Source organism: Lathamus discolor, chromosome 8 (genome assembly GCF_037157495.1).
Source record: "Lathamus discolor isolate bLatDis1 chromosome 8, bLatDis1.hap1, whole genome shotgun sequence".
NCBI classification, from domain to species: domain Eukaryota; kingdom Metazoa; phylum Chordata; class Aves; order Psittaciformes; family Psittacidae; genus Lathamus; species Lathamus discolor.
The window spans coordinates 591,619-612,224 of record NC_088891.1 but is presented as its reverse complement, the minus strand read 5'-3'; the positions used below and the strand labels follow the sequence as shown (position 1 = coordinate 612,224).

Below are 20,606 nucleotides of genomic sequence, written 5' to 3'. Positions count from 1 at the left end.
TTTTACCTCTCACTTTCTGCCCTCGGAAAGATGTCCAGGCCCCAGCAGCCAGGAACGTAGCTCTTGGTGCTTTGTAAACGGCAGGGTGGTTTCACAAAGCTCAGCTCTTTGGGGCGTAAGTACTGCTTAACTTCAGAGCTGAAGAACTCCTTAAAACAGCTATTGCCTTTGCCACGCACCAGTTAAATAACTGGCCTAAAAAGCCTCCTGCAGAGCAGCTCTCCTGCCTTTGTGTCATCAGTTGCAGGTAGCTTCTCGGCTTTTTAAGAAAAAAAAAAATAAAAATCGCAGAAAGCCTGAAAAACAACTGTCAAAAGCAGAAGAAAAGGGGCACTGATGAGAGAAGCACTTACTGAGCTACCAGTAAGTCTCTACCAGTTCCTAAAGGGAGGGCACTGAGCTTCTAGTTCCCAAGTGCTACTTTCTAAAGGCAGGAAGACCCACAGAGGTGTGACCAAAAACATTTCCACTTCTCCAGTTCTTCAAGAAATCAGGTGGTTCACCTGACAGCTACGGAGCAGGCACCAGGATCATGGAACAGGAGATACAGAGGTTTAGAATTTAAGAGGGGAAATAAAGAAACCAAACCAAACAACAAACCAAACCCAACATCAGTCATGCTCTGCCCTCCATAAGCCAACAACCCCCCCTTGCAAAAACCAAAAAACCCATGCCCCAGAGAAAAAGTACTCTTCCTAGTATTGAGGTAAAGGCTTGTTAATGTTCAATTCCAAGAACCACTCAAACATTGATATTTAAATACACTATTATCCTCTGATGCAAGAAAGATTTATTTCCACTACTGACTTAAAGAAGAGAGGTGGATTTTTTCCCCCACTTGTGCTAACATGATAAACTTCTCCAATTAGTCAGAGGGACAACAGTCACTGGATCACTTTGGTTTGAAACAAAGGTCCTGCCTTTTGGCTGAAGAATTCTGTTCCCTGGGTACAGGGTATGGAATTACACTATTAACAGTGTGAACGCTTACTTCATCATTGCACACCTGAGTCAGCATCACACTGACTGGGATGTTCTGGACCATAAATGTTAAGAAGCCACAGACTGGCTATTCCCCCAGGCCTGCAGAAATAACACAGAAAAACATTTTAAGAAGTCACTTGCTATTTTCAAGCTTGAGGGTTCAGCCAGGGTCACATCTCCATGCTTTTCTCTACCATGACACTTAAGCCATTTTCATGTAAGTGAAGACTGGGTCTTTATGAAATACAAGGCCTCCAAGAACTACAGCTAAAGCAGAATACTGAATAGGACTTGCAATACATCTGGAGCCTAGAGAGATTATGCTTCTCTGAACAATAGCTCTGAGTTGCCCACTGTCTTCCACCCAAATACACTACATTTTCTTCAGAATTACCAACCAAAGGCTTTAACAAGAACATTCTCATGGACAGTATACTAGCATCTGAAAAGTGGTAAGACAGAGCAACCATGGCCTGACCCAGCTACAGTCCTGATAGCATTATATGAGAAAGAACAGATATTTCTCCAAACCTCTACATGAAAAGCACAGAGTTTTCAACGCACAGAACTCTAACCTCTGCAGGCAGCACCCCAGGCTTGTGAGAGCTCATCACATAAAACCCTCATAGTAACTACAAGAGAAGAGGTAGCAGGCTGTCACCACAGCATGCTGTGCAGGGAAGACTGCAGAGAAGTGCAGGGATTTCTTTGCATCCATCCTCTTGGAGGGATTTCTTTTCTTTGACTAATTACTGACTTGCACAGGTTATCTGCTTTCAGTAAATCAAAAGAACTGGTTACTCATTCAAGTCTTTGGCAAATCACTTATAAAACCCTCTTGGCTACCCTCACTTCTACCTAGATACAGCAGTTTTTACTCTTTTCTTCAGCTTTACTAGGAGCTTTTTAAAGGATACCTGGTTTTGCTGAATACTTGTGCATCTTTCTGTTCAACTATTTAATAAGGCTTCCCTACTTCCTAGCTCCTTTATTATTTACAGATATTTTACCTTTTTATTCTGTATGGTTGCTTAAATTCTAACTAAATGTTTGTTTTGCACTTTTCCCAAGTTTCCTTATTTTTTAAAGGACCATTTCTGAAATGAAGCAACACCTTGTTAGTTGTATGTATATTTCTATTTCAAGAAACCTTTGATGCCTTAAGTATTTGATTCTTTCAGCTGCTTTGCACGTCCAACACAACCACGTATTTAGGCTTCTCCTTAAATTGAGAATAATATTTTCATCTTTGCAGGGCCAAAGGAGTGATTATCTGAGCTAATAGAAATTAGCTTCTCAGCTTGCTGTGATATTTGACAGGTTTATAAGGTAGATATAGCCCAAGTCATCCATTCCCTTTAGCTCTTTATCACCTTCAAGTAAGGTTTTATTTTTGTGTTAATGCAGGAGCAGAGAGGCTGTCAGCACCTCTTACCAGCCTCTTTTCCAATTCCTACTCTAAGCAAATTCATGAACCGTGCAAGTTTTCTGTGGCAACACTGGTCTATTGTCCCAGAAAATAAGGCTTTAAAAACGGTGATCCTAATTTAACTCAGCAACTCAAAAGCTTTAGGGAAAATGACAGAAGATGACCTGTCTAGAACTCTCGGTGGAAAGGACAAAGAGATTTATAAATCAAGGCTGCAAAACTGGAGCAAACATGAGCAGTACTTAAAGACCAAAAGGAACATGACAAGAGGGACCGAGGCAAATGTTGGAGCACAGCAAGAGCTGCCACATGTCCCCTGCATGAGTGCAGCATGACTCCTTAGCACCCAAAGGGGTGGCTTAATGCAGCAGAGAGGAAGGAGGGCCTAGGATCTGATGCTAGTGATTTCTTACTGACACTGGAATCAAATCCTCATGTTTTCCTAACATAACTGAGTTCAATGAAAGACTTCTCCGAAAGTGTTTCAAATAAGCAGCATGCATCTCCCTGAAGAAAAATGTGTGCCTTCTACAGTATTCACTTGGCTTCACTGCTCAGATGCCTTTGCCAGCATTAGTTCCCAATCAGCACCCTCAGGGCTGCTCCAGCCAGAGGCACAGCAAAGCTTTCCACATGTCCCAACAAATACACAGAATGAAGGAGAAGGTACAAACCAGATGTAGCACTGAAAGCAAGAAAGAAGTACAACCAAGGCAATGTGAGTGAAGCTCCAAGAGCCAAAATATGGTGCAACATTCCTCTTTTTGCAAAGGGTATTTTTCAGTGCCAGACATGTTAAGCTGCCTTGGGTCACATTCTCTCTGAACCAGCCAAGAATCTCTATTAAAAGGCAACAGCTGCCCCAATAAGGGTCTGATGCCTGGAACTTGCTGGTTTAACTCTGTTTCCAGCACCTGAACAGAGGCAAAAAGGCTGCTAACATCCTTCTGAAGAGTGTGTCAGTCCGGAGGCACAGATTCACCAGGTGCCCTGTGATCCAGGTTACAGATGCCAGGCTGCTTTACAGAGAGGATGGTTCTAACAAAAATCATAGCAGGATCCTACAAGACAGGTAACAAGCATCAGTGGCAACTGTGAAGATGATGCAAATGGAAGGCAGGGAGCTAAGCCTGGCAGACAAACCAAAAGGAAGGCTGAGAGAAGGTAGAGGAAGATTTAGAATTGGCTTTGGCGCAGGTAAAATTTCTAAGACAAACTACATTGACAACACTCTGCGTGCAGAGCCATGTGTCTGGGACTCGGTCAAATCTTGCTTCATTTTTCTCCTCAGTTTGATATTCAGAATTGGAAATAAAGACATAGAACCGCAGGAACTTTTCTGTAAGCAATGCAGAGCAGTTCTGCCACATTTCTTGAAGCTGCAGAGCCCATAACCTGTCAGGTTCATGCAGATTTATCTGGCATTGTACGGAGGCTTCTCTCACAATGAATCGAAGTCTGAAGACAAGCAAAAAAACCCAAAAACAAACAAAAAACAAACAAAAAAACCCCAACAACATAAACCTAGGAGAAACTAACAGCCACAGGAGCCAGTTGCTGCCGCACGCAAAGATACCACAAGGAATAACCGAACGTGAGATTGCAGAACAGGAACTTTTCTTCCAGGCATTTTTTAAATTTAAAGAGAAAATATTAGTCCCTCCAAACCAGTGCTAGTAAATTGTAGCATTCAAAACATACAAGCAGTTACCAGGCATTTCCTGCTTACAAGACCAACTAGTCAAGAAACAGAAAAGACGGAAAATAGTCAAATGTTCTCTAGAAATTGATCAAATAGGACATCCATTTTAGGCACTATTCTCTCCTGGGTTTATGTCCTCTTGTAGGATATCAGCACTCCAGCCCATGCTTGCACGGAAGGGAGTAGCTGGGATACAACCAGAGATGAAAAACAAATGGAGGAGAGGAGAAGGGGAAAAAACATAATAAAAAAATCAATAATCACTTTCTATTATTCATCTCCATGAAACAGGAACAAAAACGAACACAAATGCCATATTTGGAACAGTGATTCCAGGAGAACTTTCTTTATAGGAGTCAAGTTGTCTACTGCGGGTTTTCCTGCAGAATCATAAGTACTCAATAAAGTTTCAGAGGCAAAGAGGAAGGATTAGGTCAAACTCAGACAATTCACCTACCCTAAGGCAAAGTAACATCGTGAATAGCCATAACCACTTCCACACTAGCTACTGTCAAAAGTAAAGGCAGACAAAACCCAAACCAGACCTCACTTCACAAAAGTATGAGTAAAACTACTGAGAATGGGTCATCTGAAACAAAAACATGGCCTTGTCCTATTGGGTTGTTTAGGGATTGCCCACCTCCCCCACTTGTCTCTTCCTCTTTAACCGTGAGAAATTTAAGTCTTATCCAGCTTGTCTGTCCTGGAAAGTTCTACAGATAAAGACCAATATCACTGGGGAAAACCCCTACTGTTTTAATGGATTCAAAATGCACTCCACCAAATCCATATAACAAAGGACTGAAAATCATTGAATTATTCACATTTACCACACAAAGTACTAAAGAAAACAAAACAAAATAGACTTCTACTGTTTCCTGAAAAAAGGGCCAGCCATTCCCCAATCATTGTTTTCCTTTTCCATATAATTAAAGGGTTAACCTGCTCTCAAGGCACATTCAAACGGATCCTGACCCCTCAAACCTTTATGTATGAAAGACAGTACAGCAGAACAGGCTCAGTACAATACACTACCTCCACTTTCCTTGAAGTGTCCAAAAGACTGTTCCGGGACAAGCCCACTTACTCTTTATTCTTTGCCTCCATATACACTTCAAAGATTTAATTCCATGAACTGCCCACCACATTTAACTACAATGCCTTGTTTTAGAAGCAAGAGTTACTATTTAGTAGGGCAAGTTCTAACTTCAGAAAAGCTACCAGTGAGTTCATGACTGTGGCTGTCTCAATGCTAGGAGCTTTGATCTAAGGAACTCACAAAATTGAAAGGTTAGTTATCTGTGGAGATAAATGCAGAAAACAAAGGAAAAACCTCATCAAGCATTAGTTTGTCTGTGTTTTGTGTACAGACTAATTTTGAGTTGAAGATAATTGTCGCAGTTTATTTCTAATTAAATAATTATATCAACAGTCTGGCTTGTGAAGCTTTACTCTAAATTCTATCTGTATCAGGAATTCTCCCGCAAGCACCGCACTGACAGGTTTGCTAGCAGGCTTCCTATACACACCCAGTCCCAAGTGATGACTAAAGAAAGGAGAGGTGTACCCGGATTGGCTAGGTTTCCCATTGCAGCAGTGTCTTACTGTCTCTCTACAGCAAATGAGCCTCCCCCCCCACCCCAGCAGGTAGCCCATTCTCTACTATTTCCCCCCACGACAGCAGGAATCTTTGGTTGCAACGAACATTTTTCTTTAACGAACATGCATGCCTATAGTACCCCATTTAGAGACAGGAAGTCAAAGAATAACACTTCCATACAAAACAAGAAACGAGCTTGTGGTGACCACTGGACCACATAGGAACTTAGCCTCCAAGAAATCATATCTGTGTGTGCTGATTGCATGCATTCAGCATAGCACTGCTACACAGAGTTGTTTATTATAAGCTATACCCTGCAGTTTTAGGAGGCATCCTATCCCTGAGCTCAAGTCATGAATCATCCTGTAGCCAGTATCAAGATCTGGACTATGACTCCTGGTTCTGCAGGGAAGCCCATTCAGGCAGCCAAGGACAGGTCTGTGCCAGGCAATCTGTATTGTCAGGCAGAAAGAAAACAGTTACACAGTCTAGAAGATTGTTAGCTTGTGTTGGAATGGTCCAAATCAGTTTTAAAAGACTGACAGCTGGTGAAACAATATTTGTTCAAGATATTTTTAGGAGAATCTCATGTAGCTGTTATCAAGGAACAGATTACCTGCAAGAAAATACAGTACTTGTGACCTGAAACTCATGGTTAGTACCAAAGCATTGATCCATCTACTGGACTAAACAAGCAAGAGCAAGAAATTTACAGCACGCTTGTGTAATGTTGGTTACATTCTAGCAGTCAACTGTGAAGCAGTAACTTCACAGCAGAGAACAGCACCATGGGCTCAGCTCAGTGTCCCGAGCTAGCTGTGGGTGTACTGCAGCCTATAGCACACCTCCATGATCAGTAACGTGGTCATTACAAAGACTGCCCCATTTTGTTGTTGGGTTGGTTGTTTTCTTATTTTGATCTTGACTAGGGTTTTAAATTTTGAAAGGCAGATTCTAAGATTCTAAAACTGAAAAGATCCCGACACAGCTGCAAGCATTGTTTGAGGTCAAACCACCCAAAATTAGCCTGCTTACGCAACAGAATGCTTTATGAGGTGAGAAGACAGCTGCAGGTACAAAGATTTCTTCCAGAAGAGAACTCAGGCCTAGTAGGTACAGGCAGAATGCAATATGGTAGCTGGAAAGCACAATAAACAAATTGAAGCTCAAGTGAGGCATGACTTTAACCCTTGGTAACTAGCCACTGCACAATGACCTGCGGTTTATGGCAGACTACTGCAACCTGATACAAAGGAAAAACATCTCACCTTACAATGTCTATATAACACAAAAAACATACCCTCCCCCCCCCCCCAAAAAAAATTCAATCCCCACAAATGACAGTTAAAACATTAATTTGGTTTAAAATAAAAATAGGAAACTGTCTTCAGGTAGCTAATTTATTTTCTTTGTAGTGCTCCTAGTTTTCCAAAGCTCACATTCAGGAATTGACTCATTTGTTCCACTACTGCTTCATATAGGCCAGTAGCATAAAGCACAAAGTAAAAAAATTACAGGTGGGACAGGGATCTGGTGCTGATCCCCTGCAGGAGCACATTTGCCCTAGCCAGAAATCAGGAAGAGCTGATTGCTTTTGCACACTATACTCTAAAGTTTCCAAATCAAGTAAGGCATTCCATTACACAGAATAGAGTGAAAGCAAGTTGGTATTTCCGAAGGAAGATGCATCTAGACACAAGCCCTTATGATCCTTACTGACTCCACTTCAGAAGTCTTGGTTTTCTAGCACGAAGACTGTTATAACTTCTCAGTATCAAACAGAAAGCATGTCATCTCAGATTCTCCCAGAAAGCAGCAACACCAGATCAGGAAAGGAAAACAGTGCCTCCATCCTGCAGTTTTAAGTTCTTACAAAGAAAGAGGCATATGTTCTAGCAATGCCATGGTTAGCAGGGCAAGACAAACCAGACAAAATCCTGGAACAGAGCCAGTCAGACTGAGGGACATCTGTGTTCTAAGGAGGTAGGAATTATGGCATTAAAATTACAATAGCACATGACAACCATTAATCTCACGGCAAAATCGGATTAACAGACTCCTTCCACAGTCTTCCACTCTTCTGAAACTGCAGCAGAAGCAGTCTTACCTTCCTCAGGCTGAGGGCCTGCCACATTTGAGGGATGCACATGCACCTTGTGCACCAGCACAGGCAGCTGAGGACACAACAGCCCATTTCTCTTTATTGCCATCAGGTGCTCTGCTCTACACCACAGCAATGAGATAGCACAGCTTCACTCACATTTGCTGGCTGTGAGTGAAGATGCTTCACATTTGAGGAACCCACTGCGAGCAGCTGTGGCCAAGCCTTCCTACATGTTCCCATAAGCTCATATACGGGAATGGCTCAGCCCAGGGTTCTCAGGCCCAGAAAGTGGGCAGCACTGGAACACCCAAAGCCCCCCACCTCCAACTGTTTGCGTGCAACAGTCAGGTAAAGAGGAATTGAGAGCAGCTGCTCAGAGACTCCCCTCCTCAAGCCCACACCAACACAGGGATTCTTTCACAGGGAAACTGCATTCATGCACAGCAGAGGGAAACAGACCAATAAATCAGTCAGAAAATTATATACAGCTATTGAAACTGTCACATGTTAAAGATTCTTTTCCTACTTAATCCTTCTTCCCCTTTACTTACCTTGTTTGTCTTAGCAATGTCTAGTTACCAAAGAAGGGTCAGTATACTGGTTTTAAATGCACAAAATGCAGCCCAATATTATCAAAGAGAACTCTGAAGATGTGCAGTTTCCAGGAGCTGTCTTTGCATTAAAAACATCTGTTAAAGATGGTAAAAACAGCATTTTGAATTAAAGTTTTATATAAGATCTTATAAGGTTTTGCTTTTGTCCTATCTCTCGTTTTAATGCTTAGCCTTGCAGGACAAAGAGAGCCAGAAATATTCTGTAATTATTTCTGTTCTGTATTCAGAAGAAATTAAGAATATATTTTAGAGACAATGAAATTCTTTCTATTTTAACACTAATGGTTGCAGCAATCAGACTAAGTCTGTACAAACAGATAATTTCTGTACAAGATCTAAGAGATTGACTAAGAAGCTCTCAGCCCGCAGTGTGAGCTCCAGTGCTCAGGCATTTAAGTCTAGAAAACCCATCAGCAGTAAAGATTCAAATAGAACACAGAATGAATGCCAATGAACATGGCATTACACAAAATGACCTTACTTCTTAATAAAAACCAAATAAGCTTGTCAAAATATCAAAGGCTGTATTGATTTAGTGCAATTATTGTTTCACAAGGCATGTCATATAAGCCTACACCTAGGCTTGTGCTGTTCACCATATTCATAAACAACCTGAAAAGGAAGAAAGCAGACTGGTGGCAAAGCTTATGGGTAATACCAAGTTATTAGCATGTCTGAGGATGAACTGCTGAGGGAGACTTCAACACGCCAAGCTCCATTTGGCATTTTATTAATCTCAGTATAAATCACACATGAGATGACACTAGTGCTAACTAAAGTTGTTACCACTGGGGAGAGATCTTGAGATTATGATAGTCTTAATTCTATTCAGGAGTCAGCTCACTGCTCAGGAGCCGTACAAAGGTGAATAGATGTGGTAGAAATCGGGAAAAAAAAGAAAGCTTGTGACACTGTGTCAATACATAGCTCTTCCCCACTTTGAACACTACACACTTGACAACAGCATCTCAGAGAGGTAGATCTGTAAAACATTAATAAAACAAGAAAGATGGAAGGTATGAAAGAGCTTCCCTATAAGGAACCATTGGGTAAGCCCAGCCTCTTCAATCTGGAGAAAAAAAAAAGTAAATATGCCAAAACTATATCACAACTAGACTGGACAGGAATTGTGTAATGTAGAAAGGTACATCAGAATGAGACCAGACAGGAAAAAGAATTCAATGAAATAAAAGAAGTTGCAGGTTTTTTCCTATAATGCGCCACTGAACTATTTCAGTTCTTGCCAGATTTCTTTTTACTTTTAGCAGGGAAAGACTGAATAAATGTGGATGTTGAAGAGTGCTGAGCGTTACTAACATGCAGAAAACATATCTCTTCAGGACCTGGAAAGGGATACGAGCTAGAACGGTACAAGGAGGAATTATTTCAAGCACTCATCTAACATTCTTGTCCACCCATCCACTTTTTGTCCCTGGGCTGGGTTTACCTTTTGCTTGAACCAGTATAACTACCTACCCTAGCATACAGCATTCTTACAGAATGCACAAGTACCTGGTTAATGTATGTCTAACAGGTAAATCCTGGTGGTGCTTGCAAGTCCCATGGGGATATCCTTCAGCAGTATCTGGGAGAAAAATCTCAAGCTGTTTGGAACAAAAGTCATCTGAGAAGAGCAATGCTTGGGGTTGCTGCAGACACATGTAGCAACAAGAGACATGGGCTGCACTTGCAGCATGGGAAACTATTCTGGGAGGCTGCAGTTCAAACGATCTTTGAGGTCATGCTCAATGTGGTTACTATGAAAGCATATACAGCCCTCAAGCACATAAGAAAGCAGCACAGAAGATGTCAAATGCCTGCTTTTACATTTCTCTGGTCAGAAGTATGTTGGCAGACAAACAATGCAGGAAAGTTAATTGCTCAAGTCCTGGAAATCATATGTGAAAGCCCAAAGAATCATTATTGCATCAGGGGAAGGGGAGGGGGGGCAGTGAGTTAACCACTGACAATTTTTATGACTTAAACATGCAAATTTAAGACACAAAAGTCCTTTTATTAACAGCCAAGAGCTGAATAAAATCCACCATTGGATGATGTAGGTTATGGAAATCTCTAGCAAGAAGCCGCAGCTGTGGGTAACGCTTACTGTAATATAATTTTCACACACAATTGGTCTTTTGCCTCACCTAGAACAGCTTTTGTTTGAATACACAAACTTGTATCTGCACTATCTGGGATCTGCAATTTGAATAAACAAGGCAGTTTTATTTACTGTTACACACTTGAGATCGATCACTGAAAACTAACTAAGCAGTGTAGTGGAAAAAAAGTATGGCACAAACTGTCACTCATAGCCATTCAAGTTCTGTGAAGAAGGAACTTGTACAAGTGAAAACATTAACCTATGTGTTATTTGTTACTGTAAAAGGAGGATTGAACGCAGCTTTGAGACTAAAATGTGCATAGTGGACTTGTGCATTTACTTTTGCTTATCAGGTTTGTCAACTTATCACAACCTGATTTGTGTCACTAGTAAATATCCTTATTCTTTAACAAGACTTTTGCCAAGGCATATTCATTAAAGCACAGAACAGCCCAGGTTGGAAGGGACCTCAAAAGATTATCTAGTCCAACTTTTATAATAAAAGGAACATAGATGGTATTTATCTAGCAGCCTGTTCAATCACATCTCGAAAACCTCCAGTGATGGGGACTCTACAACATCCCTGGAGTGGTTGTTCCTGTGACTGACTGTTCTCGCAGTAAAAAAAGTTTCTCTTACCTTGAGTTGGAAGCTTTCCTGATTCAACTTGCACTCATTGTCCCTTGTAAAGAGAAACCCTCCATCCTCTTTGCAGCTGCCCATAAGTTCTAAAGGCAGGAAGAAGATTCTTCTCCTAGTTTCAGTTAATAGCATTCTAGGAGTACTCATCCAAAAAGATAGCTGCCTTCAGGAATTATAATGCAACTTTGTTACACCCTCAGTGGGCTGTGGCAGAGGTATCTGTACCCTCAACTGGCATTAAATGTAAACCAAAGACACCAGTATGTGGTAAGGATGTGTATTACGCTTGTAAGGTAGGCTGATGCCAACCTTATGAAGTTTAACCATGACAAGTGCAAGGTCCTACACCTGGGTCAGAGCAATCCCAGGCACAGCTACAGGTTGGGCAAAAAAGAGATTCAGAGCAGCCCTGCGGAGAAGGACTTGTGGGTGTTGGTCAACGAGAAAATGAACATGAGCTGGCTTCAGTGTGCACTCACAGCCCAGAAACCAACCGCATCCTGGGCAGCATCAAAAGGAGCGTGACCAACAGGTCAAAGGTGATCCTGCCCCTCTACTCTGCTCTTGTGAGACCTCACCTGGAGCATTGTGTGCAGTTCTGGTGTCCTCAGCATAAAAAGGACATGGAACTGCTGGAACAAGTCCAGAGGAGGCCACGAGGATGATCAGGGGACTGGAGCACCTCCCGTATGAAGACAGGCTGAGAAAGTTGGGGCTGTTCAGCCTGGAGAAGAGAAGGCTGCGTGGAGACCTCAGAGCAGCCTTCCAGTGTCTGAAGGGGGCCTACAAGGGTGCTGGTGAGGGACTCTTCATTAGGGACTGTAGTGACAGGACAAGGGGTAATGGGTTAAAACTGAAACAGGGGAAGTTTAGATTGGATATAAGGAAGATATTTTTTCCTGTGAGGGTGGTGAGGCACTGGAATGGGTTGCCCAGGGAAGTTGTTAATGCTCCACCTCTGGCGGTGTTCAAGGCCAGGTTGGACAGAGCCTTGGGTGGCATGGTTTAGTGTGAGGTGTCCCTGCCCATGGCAGGGAGGTTGGAACTGGATGATCTTAAGGTCCTTTCCAACCCTAACTATTCTATGATTCTATTAGGTGAAATAAGAAAGGCTTCAAGAGCCTAAAGGTCATCTGTCTGCAAGTCAGCTTGTTATTAGACTGTCACACAAACCCTGTTGGCTTTCAGCATAAAAAATTAAGCTGGCAAAGGAACATGCAAGGTAATACTTGAAAGCATTTTAATATTTCTGATAATCCTTTTACAGAGGCAAAAAAAGTGTCTCATCAATGTTTCATTATTTCAAGCATTTGTTCCATCAAATTCAACCTCAACATTGTTCTTCATTGCTTGATTTTCAATTATGTCACTAGTTATTTATAACAGGTTTTCCAAAGACTAACACAAAGTATGGTTTGAGAGGAAAGATCACTGGGATGGCTGTTAGGCTATTTAAAATGCCCTAGTCAGACTGAAAGTAGCTGTTAATATTTGTGCAGAGAAAAGTTTTCAGAAAGAGAAGTTGTTTTGTCTGTACACCAAAACCAGCAGGTATCAGAAAGCAAACTGCCCTTGCACTGAGAAGCAATTATTGTATTTCACCTAGCACCACATCAATTTGTACTGGAGAGAGAGAGTCCCTCTTGGCTGTAAGGAACAATTAACATCCAGCACAAAGAGGCACTGTACATAGTCTTAAACTATTATGGCAGCCAGTGGCAACTGATAACTGTGCAAAAGTGCACATCTTATTTATCACCCCTTGCTGCCCAGGAGCCAGGCAAGAGAAATGAGGGGGATATACATTGCTAATGTTTCAACCCTGAGTTATAACAACTCTTAGGCAAATGTTATACTCATGGTCACTTGTTAATGCTTAGTCTATTTGTACTGTAGACATAGGTGCGTCAAATTTAGACAGATCTTCTGTTGAGTGTTTCAACTGATACATTTCACACAGTATTTTAATCCCCTAAGTGTGTGTATACAAACATACACTGCTTTGCAGGGAGGGAGACTTTCTATCCCTGCATTAAAAAGTCGCAGGGAAGTTGAGACCTCTCAGACAGTGGCATATTTGATAAGAGTCTAGGTACCTTCTTTCAAAGCTATCCATTAGGAGAACAGCTTTTCCATCTGGAGAATACATTCAGACACTTTGACAAGAGTGCAAGAGGTACAGTGGATTGTAAGACAGCCTTATACAAAAAAATATTTTGCAACAGTGTCCTCTGTGCTTATTATAGTAGCTTTAACATACATTGAAGTATTATAGCTCGAACTATCCAGAGTTCAAGCTTTTCACAAGCTAAGCAAGCACACTTTCTAACTGTTAACATCATTTTTGTAAGAGCTTATTCATTGCTATTAACAGGAAAGGGAGATAGGACTTCAAATCTAAGGTGTGTAAGACTAGTCTTACACACTACTTGCAACACATTTTGTGCCTACAAAACTACATATTAAAACCCAAAAGGAAGAGATAGATAATAAATAGCTTGCAAAGTAAAACTATACTGTGTCACCTGAATAAGATACAGAAGACTGACAAATTCTTAATAGCTTAGCAGGCTTTTAAACAGCACATTTCTATTTATTCACAGCAGTAAGATACATAAGCTTAAGTTAAATTCCTTGCATCCAGCAAATCCTTAAGTTTTTCTTCTTTAGTATTCATGTCTGCAGAATCCTGGGCAAAAAAAAAATCACTAATTGAATTTGACATTCTAAATCACACTCAACTTTATTCTGCATTTGTTCAAATCCGAAAGAAAAATTAGAAGTTAATGGTGATAAACCAAAAGGTTTACCTTTGACTTCTGAAGAAAACTGAGCCAGGTGTCTGGTTACAAAGAGTCGCAGCTGCTGATTCAGGTCACAGGTCAGAATGTTAATGTTCCAGGAACGAATTCCTGCCAAACAAAGAGGAAAAAAAGAAAGAAAAGGAACAGTGAGCTGTTACAACATTAGCTCTAGAAACAGAAGTGGAGATAAAGTTAACAGGACACACAAGGACCAGTGACACTCTTCCAAAAGAGCATACTTAGGACAGAGGAAGTCTTCAGAAGCAGAGGGCCACAAGATGCTTACCTTCCATAGAACGTTTATCTCTGAAGTACACACAGTGAGCAAGTCTTCATTCAACCTGGGCTTCATGCAAGTGAAGCTAACAAGCTACAAGAGATTGAGACTAACTAAATTACACTACTGCCTAACTAAGCAAATACATTGTTAGGTTATATTTTCTGCATTATCCAGCATTGTTCCCTAGTAGAGATGGTCAAACTACTAAACAGCTCAGAGACACCAGCTTCTCTGCTTTCATAGCCTATGCATCCTCCAAGTGAGAGCCACCCCCCTCCCAATTTGCTCTGCCTAATCACTCCTTCAAAGCCCCTGATCCCACTGAGACCCCTTGAGTTTGCTCTTTAATCTATATAATCTTTGTAAGCTAATCACCTTCATATCACAGCAGGAAGCAGCATCTGCTCCCAGAGCAAGTGGCACCATGCCACGCTGGGGAAGTCACCTTCAGGCCCCAGTGTGAGCAGTTGTACATTCTGGATGACACCAAACATTACAGATCTCAGATCTCACATCCCACTGAGGAGCAGCCTCTCCCAGATGGTGTGATACTACTCTTTGGCACTGTGAACAAAACCAGGGTATCAGCATAAACCACTCGTCCAGCCTCTTGTGCTGCTGCTGCTTAAGAACAGATGAAGGCCAAGGCCACAGACTTCTAAAAGTTAACTGAAACAAGAATCTCAGCTCCAGTGTTTATTGGAGTCCTCAACTGAGAGTCCTTCCACCATCTTCTGGGAGACATATCCTTTCTTGTATAAAATATATAGTTCTATCGCATCTGATATCTGCCATCGAGTGAAGCATGTTGATTTTTTGAGTGATACCATTCCCAGTTACTACAGTTCTAGTTCTCCAGCACAGTAACTCCATGTTTTGGAACAGCTCCTGCTAGCTACTGGTGGGAAACAGGATCTTGTAGGATACAAGCTCCAGCTTTCCACACATAACTAAGATAGAGTTAGTAACCATTGCACCACACAGTTCAACAGTCTAAAGGCTTTGTAGAACCTACAGCAGCTCAAGCAAATTTTGTTCTTGGTCTCCTTTGCTAGTGACAGCTCACATAGGCTGTATTCCTGGACTATTACTTGACAGTCTGTGCTGCAGAGTGCACAACAAAACCCTCAGTGAGCCCTCTCAACATCAGGAAAAAAAAAAAAAAAGAAACAAAAAAAGAAGAAAAATCAAACAAGCAAAACACACTTAACACCACCTTCAGTGCTATAGAACATTTAGTCCTTTCAGTTTGGGCATAGGATAGGAACAAATGAAACCTATAAAAGACAGAGCAAGAAGGTGAACAAAATCTTTTCCTATGCTATACTCCTGGAAAGCGTGATTGTTTAAGCAAATGTCCAACATAAGTGCATCTTAATGCAGTATTGATGAGCATTCTAACCTGGACGGGAACAAGATGGCATTCTGCAGGGCCAATCCTGCTGACTCTAGCTGCTGTGTCATTGTCATGGTGTCCTACTGCAGCAATAAATGCTATTTGAGGTACTGCTACATCCTCTAGGATGCAGAAAGAATAGATCCTCTTTCAGAGCAAGGAAAGGGAACAGTGAAATTATGATCGCACTCATACAACTTGCAACAATTTATTCAACACTTTTCCCCCTCCAAGTAGTCTGAAGTTACTCCTTATCTCTTCCCATTTGCCACAACTCCAGTTTGTTATTCCATAGCACAGGAGCCACAACATTGTCCTTGCTGATTAGGATCCTCTACCTCTTGATACAAGAGTACAGACTATACCATAACAATTCTAAATATCTATGCTCTTTGCATATGCAAGGCTTGGGTAAGGTACCATGTCACTCATCACTTTTCCATCTCTTTCCTTATGACCTTGTGAACTCTCTTATTTCCGGCTGAGGTAACTGGCTTACAAGATTTGGCATTTCCCCCTAATACCCCACCTAGCTGTCCAGATATTGTTTCTAAACTGGACAAAAGTCACTCAGGAACAGAAAACTAAAACCAATATTTATTAAACAGCACTTTAGAATAAGCATTGTCCAAGCAGCCCGCAGATACACAATGCCACTGCCTATGACGCACTACACATGGAGACCAGCAGGTTCCCATGATGTCTGATACTCACTATTCTGTTCTCCTGACCCAAGGTGTGGAAAGAAATCTGGGAAAGCACTTTTTGGATCAGCCAGAGAAAGAGATTTATTCAATAATAATAATAACAGTAATAAATCTTTGTGTTGTACTGTTGGTTTGCGAGGAGGCTTTGGTTGGTGTTTTTTCTGGTTTGTTTGTTTGGGTTTTTGTTTTTATTTGGGTTTTTTTTGGCACAGGCAGGGTGCCACAGCAACAGAAAAGAGACAAGACAAGCCCTAGCTCTCCATCCTTCAGAAAACCCCAGATAGATATATAGTATGGAAGACTTAGGATCAGCTTTGCTTGACAACTTGATTTGCCAGTTTTGTTAATCTGTTATCAGGGCTACAAGCTCCTTGCCATACTTACCAAGCTGCAGAGATATGCTCTTCTGAAGGGCAGAAGCATTTTGTTACTTACACAGCTTTCCTTCCTGATTAAATAAAATCTTGTGCTCAGCAGCCTGTTCTACCCTCACAAAAACCTCACATGAAGCCTCTCCATCAAGCTAAAGAAATAGGAGGCATTATGTGTGCACCATTTCCACATTTCTTGAACTCCCTGAATCAAGAGTATAGCTATCTACAACATTATAATATGCTGTCCAGATATCAAGACCCTGCAGTCATTTTAACTATTCTTACTTTTAATATCCATCTTACCATTTGCAGATCTTGGCCTATTTCATAAAAGTCATTCTCCCAAGTCACAGTGGGGAAAAGTCCCATATGACTTGCTGGAGGTCCTACTTCAAGTCAGCGACAGAGGAAAGCCCAAAATTCAGGTTCCTTATTCCTTCAGCAGTTCACTTCTAATAACTTACCAGTACTGCTTAAATGGCTCTTAGCAGAATTTCAGTAGGTTTCGGGTCAGACAAAACTAACTGTAGAACTTAGTTCTGCTGTGGCAATTACAGGTCACATTGAGAAACTGGTATTTATTTTTTTCTCTCTAACAGGCATTGCCAGGTTATTGGCATATTGTGGTTATTGACTGCAGAATCAATGAGCAAAATCCATTAGCTTAGTCTGACCTGCCACTATTCAGAGAATGAATAAGGATGCAGGCTGGCACACCAGTCAAGTGCCAAGCAAAGACTGTCACCCTGTTGTATAGGAAGCAGGAGCAGCCCCTTTAAAGAGGGGCTTTCAGAAGCCAAACGGCCAGTCTGACCTAACACTACTGAAGAAAACCATCCTTGGAAAACAGGAAAAAAAATGCTGCTCTCAAAGTAGCTGGTCTGCCAGCAGAGATTTATGGAAAAGATGCTGAAGTGGAGAAATAGGACAAGATTTGACATTTTTAAACCCACTGCCTCTGTTCCTCAGTTCTGTTGATGCTTGAAAGGAAAAAAGACACAGAAGTACCTTCAAGAACAGTTTGGCTGATAGTTACAACTGTTACACTGGCCTCTTTCAGGCAAATGTGTCTTGGAAATGGGGAGAAGGGGTGTACGCAGAGTCAAAGGGCTTTTACATTATTTCTCAGAGGTGTACTAAACTGTTTATTAGAATACAATCCTGTTCAGGTCCTGATGTAGCCAACTACCTCTCCTTTCTATCACAAAGCAAGAACTACCAACTCACCACGTTCTTCCCCCTTGCTTTTAAACAGCACAGCACCGAATACACAAAGACTAATTGCCAGTGCCTCCGGGCACTAGCACAACATGAACAACAAAGCAGCACTATGTCGTGGCAGTCTTGCTCTCTGCCATTCCAGAAGCAGTTCACTGCAGTGGCTTATCCTTCCTCAGCCTCTGGGGTCCACATAGTTGCTCCTTAGACAGGGAGAAGCCGTAGCACAACAGGGCCCTGTTTTGCAGCTGTCCCCTTGCACTGCAGTAACAGGCAAGACAAATCACCCAACCAATGAGATAAATGTTTGGGGTAAGATGGAAGTAAGGTGTAATCCACTGACCCACTAATAAAATAGAAACTTGGGGAACTCAGAATAGTAAAAAGCCTTCAAGCTTTGAGACATTCAAAGCCACAAGTGCATTTCACTAATGCAAACGGACAATGCCCTGAGTTCTACAAAGGACACAGCAGTGTATGGCCTGAGCGCCTGCAAGAACGGCGCAAGACCGCCCCGTTATTGACGCCATCCGCCACCGGGCCCGTCCCCGTTGGAGCTGCGGCTCCGGTCACCACGGAGGCCGGCCGCACCAACGCTGCGGCTGCGACACCGCCGCGCGAGCCACGCCGGGGGCCGGCGAGCGCGCCCGAGCCCAGCATCGCTCCCCACGACCAATCCCGGCCCTTCCCCGGGTCTGCGGCCCCAGGACATACCCACGAACGGCCTCCACCTCCCCCCAGCCTCCGCCACAGAGCGACGGCCCCTCCGCAGCCGCGGCCCGCGGGCCCTCTCCGCTGTCTCTCCGGGAGGAGGACGAAGCTCCTCGGCGGGGCTGCGGTGCCGCAGGGCGGGCTCAGGCACCAGCAGCTCCGCCTCGGGCCGCGCGGCGGCGCACCGGGCCCGTACCCCTCTGCGGCACTGCTCACCGCGCTCCAGGGCGCCGCGCAGCGCGCCCCGCTCCGGCTCCGTCCCGATCTCCCCGATCACGACCAGCAGCGCGTGCCTCCGCGGCTCCCGGCGCCGCCCGCCCGGCAGCCAAGGCGCTGCCGTCTCCATGGCGACCGGCCCGGCCACAGTCTCCATGGCAACCCCGGCGGCCGCTGCTGCAGCGCGCCGCGACTGGCGCGCGCCTCTTAAAGAGCCCTGAGCCCCTCCCCGATTGGGCGAGCTAGCCACGTGGTCCCGCGCTACTGCGGAGAGGGGGGCGTGGTCGTGGGGTCCCGCCTTCTCCGCCCCTCGCTCTCGCCGCGCCCGTGTCCGCGGGCTCCGCCTCGGCCTCTGAGGCGGCGCCACCGGCCCGCGGCAGAGCCCCTGCTCCGAGCGCCCCGGCCCCGGCCCCGGCTGCCCGCAGGCGGGGGCAGCGGCTCCCGATGAGCTCTGGGGCGATCGGCTGGCCCTGGGAAGAACCGCGCTGCCGCCGAGCCGGGCCCGCCGCCTTTGACGGAACAATTCAAGAGGGGTCGCGAGTGTGCGAGTGTCTGAACGCACCATGCCACGAAGCGTTCCAACGCGTGCAAAACCGTGCGACCCGCGGCAAAATCCCGGAAGCCCGCAGCGCTGAAAGATGCCCAGGCATCCATCAGCGTTTGCATCCCTTCTTCCTCCTCCATCACTTGATAGTAAGCAGAAAAGACAGATCTTCACTTCTTCCTGGTGGTTCTTCCCACTCTATTAGAGACAAGTGTAATTGTCTTCTACCATAAGGATTCCAGAAACATGACACAAGAGAAAAATCTGTCTGAACATTGCTAGTCACCAGCATGAAACTGTTGTGAGCTGTCAGCTGCTGTGATAGACAGGGGTGTGGACAGGAGTTAACGTCTGGGATGACCAGAGAGGCCTTGATTCAAGGCACAAGTCCCTGTCACAAACAGTCAGTTCTCATGAGCCACATCTTTGAGGCACTTCAACCCAGTACTGCTGAGGAAACAGCATATGGGAATTCTGCATGCTCAGCAAGGAAGAGCAGCAGAGAGTAGTTTCAGACAGAAAAATCCATGCCTTTTCTGTCAAAGAAAAGGAGATAATCCTCTGCTGATTCAGCTGGGTGGAAAAGCAATACAGCTACGGTACCACAAGAGTCAAGTTGGCAACGACCTGCAGGTTCCCTGAACAGTGCTGGATTCTGTCCCTTGCAGTCTGCAGGATTCTCACCAAGATGAGCTGCAGTTTAGAAAGCTTGATGGGTAGAGAAACCAGTGTCGTGTTTCATTTTGCTCCTTAGCACCCATCAAGCCTGCGTTGAGGACACAGTTGAAGCCTGCTGAAGGTTTGGACAGTCACTGTTTTAGCAAGTATGTGTAGATCTGTACTATCATAAGATAATCAGGAAAAATGCCAATCACAGAAGGTAGAGGGGAGGGGAGGGAAATCCAGAATAATTATCTGTACAGGCTCCACTGGTGTTGCTGGCTTACAGAGTTTACTCAAACTGAGATCTTTAATAAAAATGTGCTCTAGTTCTCAGCAGATATATTGGGAGATGATGCAATAGGTCTTTTTCCCATTAAATTGTGGTGACGCCACTGGCTGTGATCTATATGAAATAAATCTTGTAATCAGAGAGAATTGTTTCACCAAAAAGGTTTAATTTATTTGTGTGTTGTAACCTGCACAAAAGCATTAATTTAGTTAGTCTCAAGGGATT

The 20,606-nt window shown here is 43.5% G+C and overlaps 1 protein-coding gene across 1 annotated transcript in view; it reads right to left on the bottom strand.

Moving 5' to 3' along the window:
- MAP1A (microtubule associated protein 1A) overlaps window positions 1–19,097 on the bottom strand; it is a 53,676-nt gene extending 34,579 nt beyond the window's left edge. The window contains exons 1-2 of the mRNA XM_065688673.1: window positions 18,886–19,097; window positions 13,990–14,091 (exon numbers count right to left, since the gene is read on the bottom strand). Coding sequence (XP_065544745.1) covers window positions 13,990–14,091; window positions 18,886–19,042 — 259 coding nt within the window. The 5' untranslated portion in view covers window positions 19,043–19,097. The remainder of the gene's footprint in view (window positions 1–13,989; window positions 14,092–18,885) is intronic.
- Between the last annotated feature and the right edge of the window lie 1,509 nt (window positions 19,098–20,606).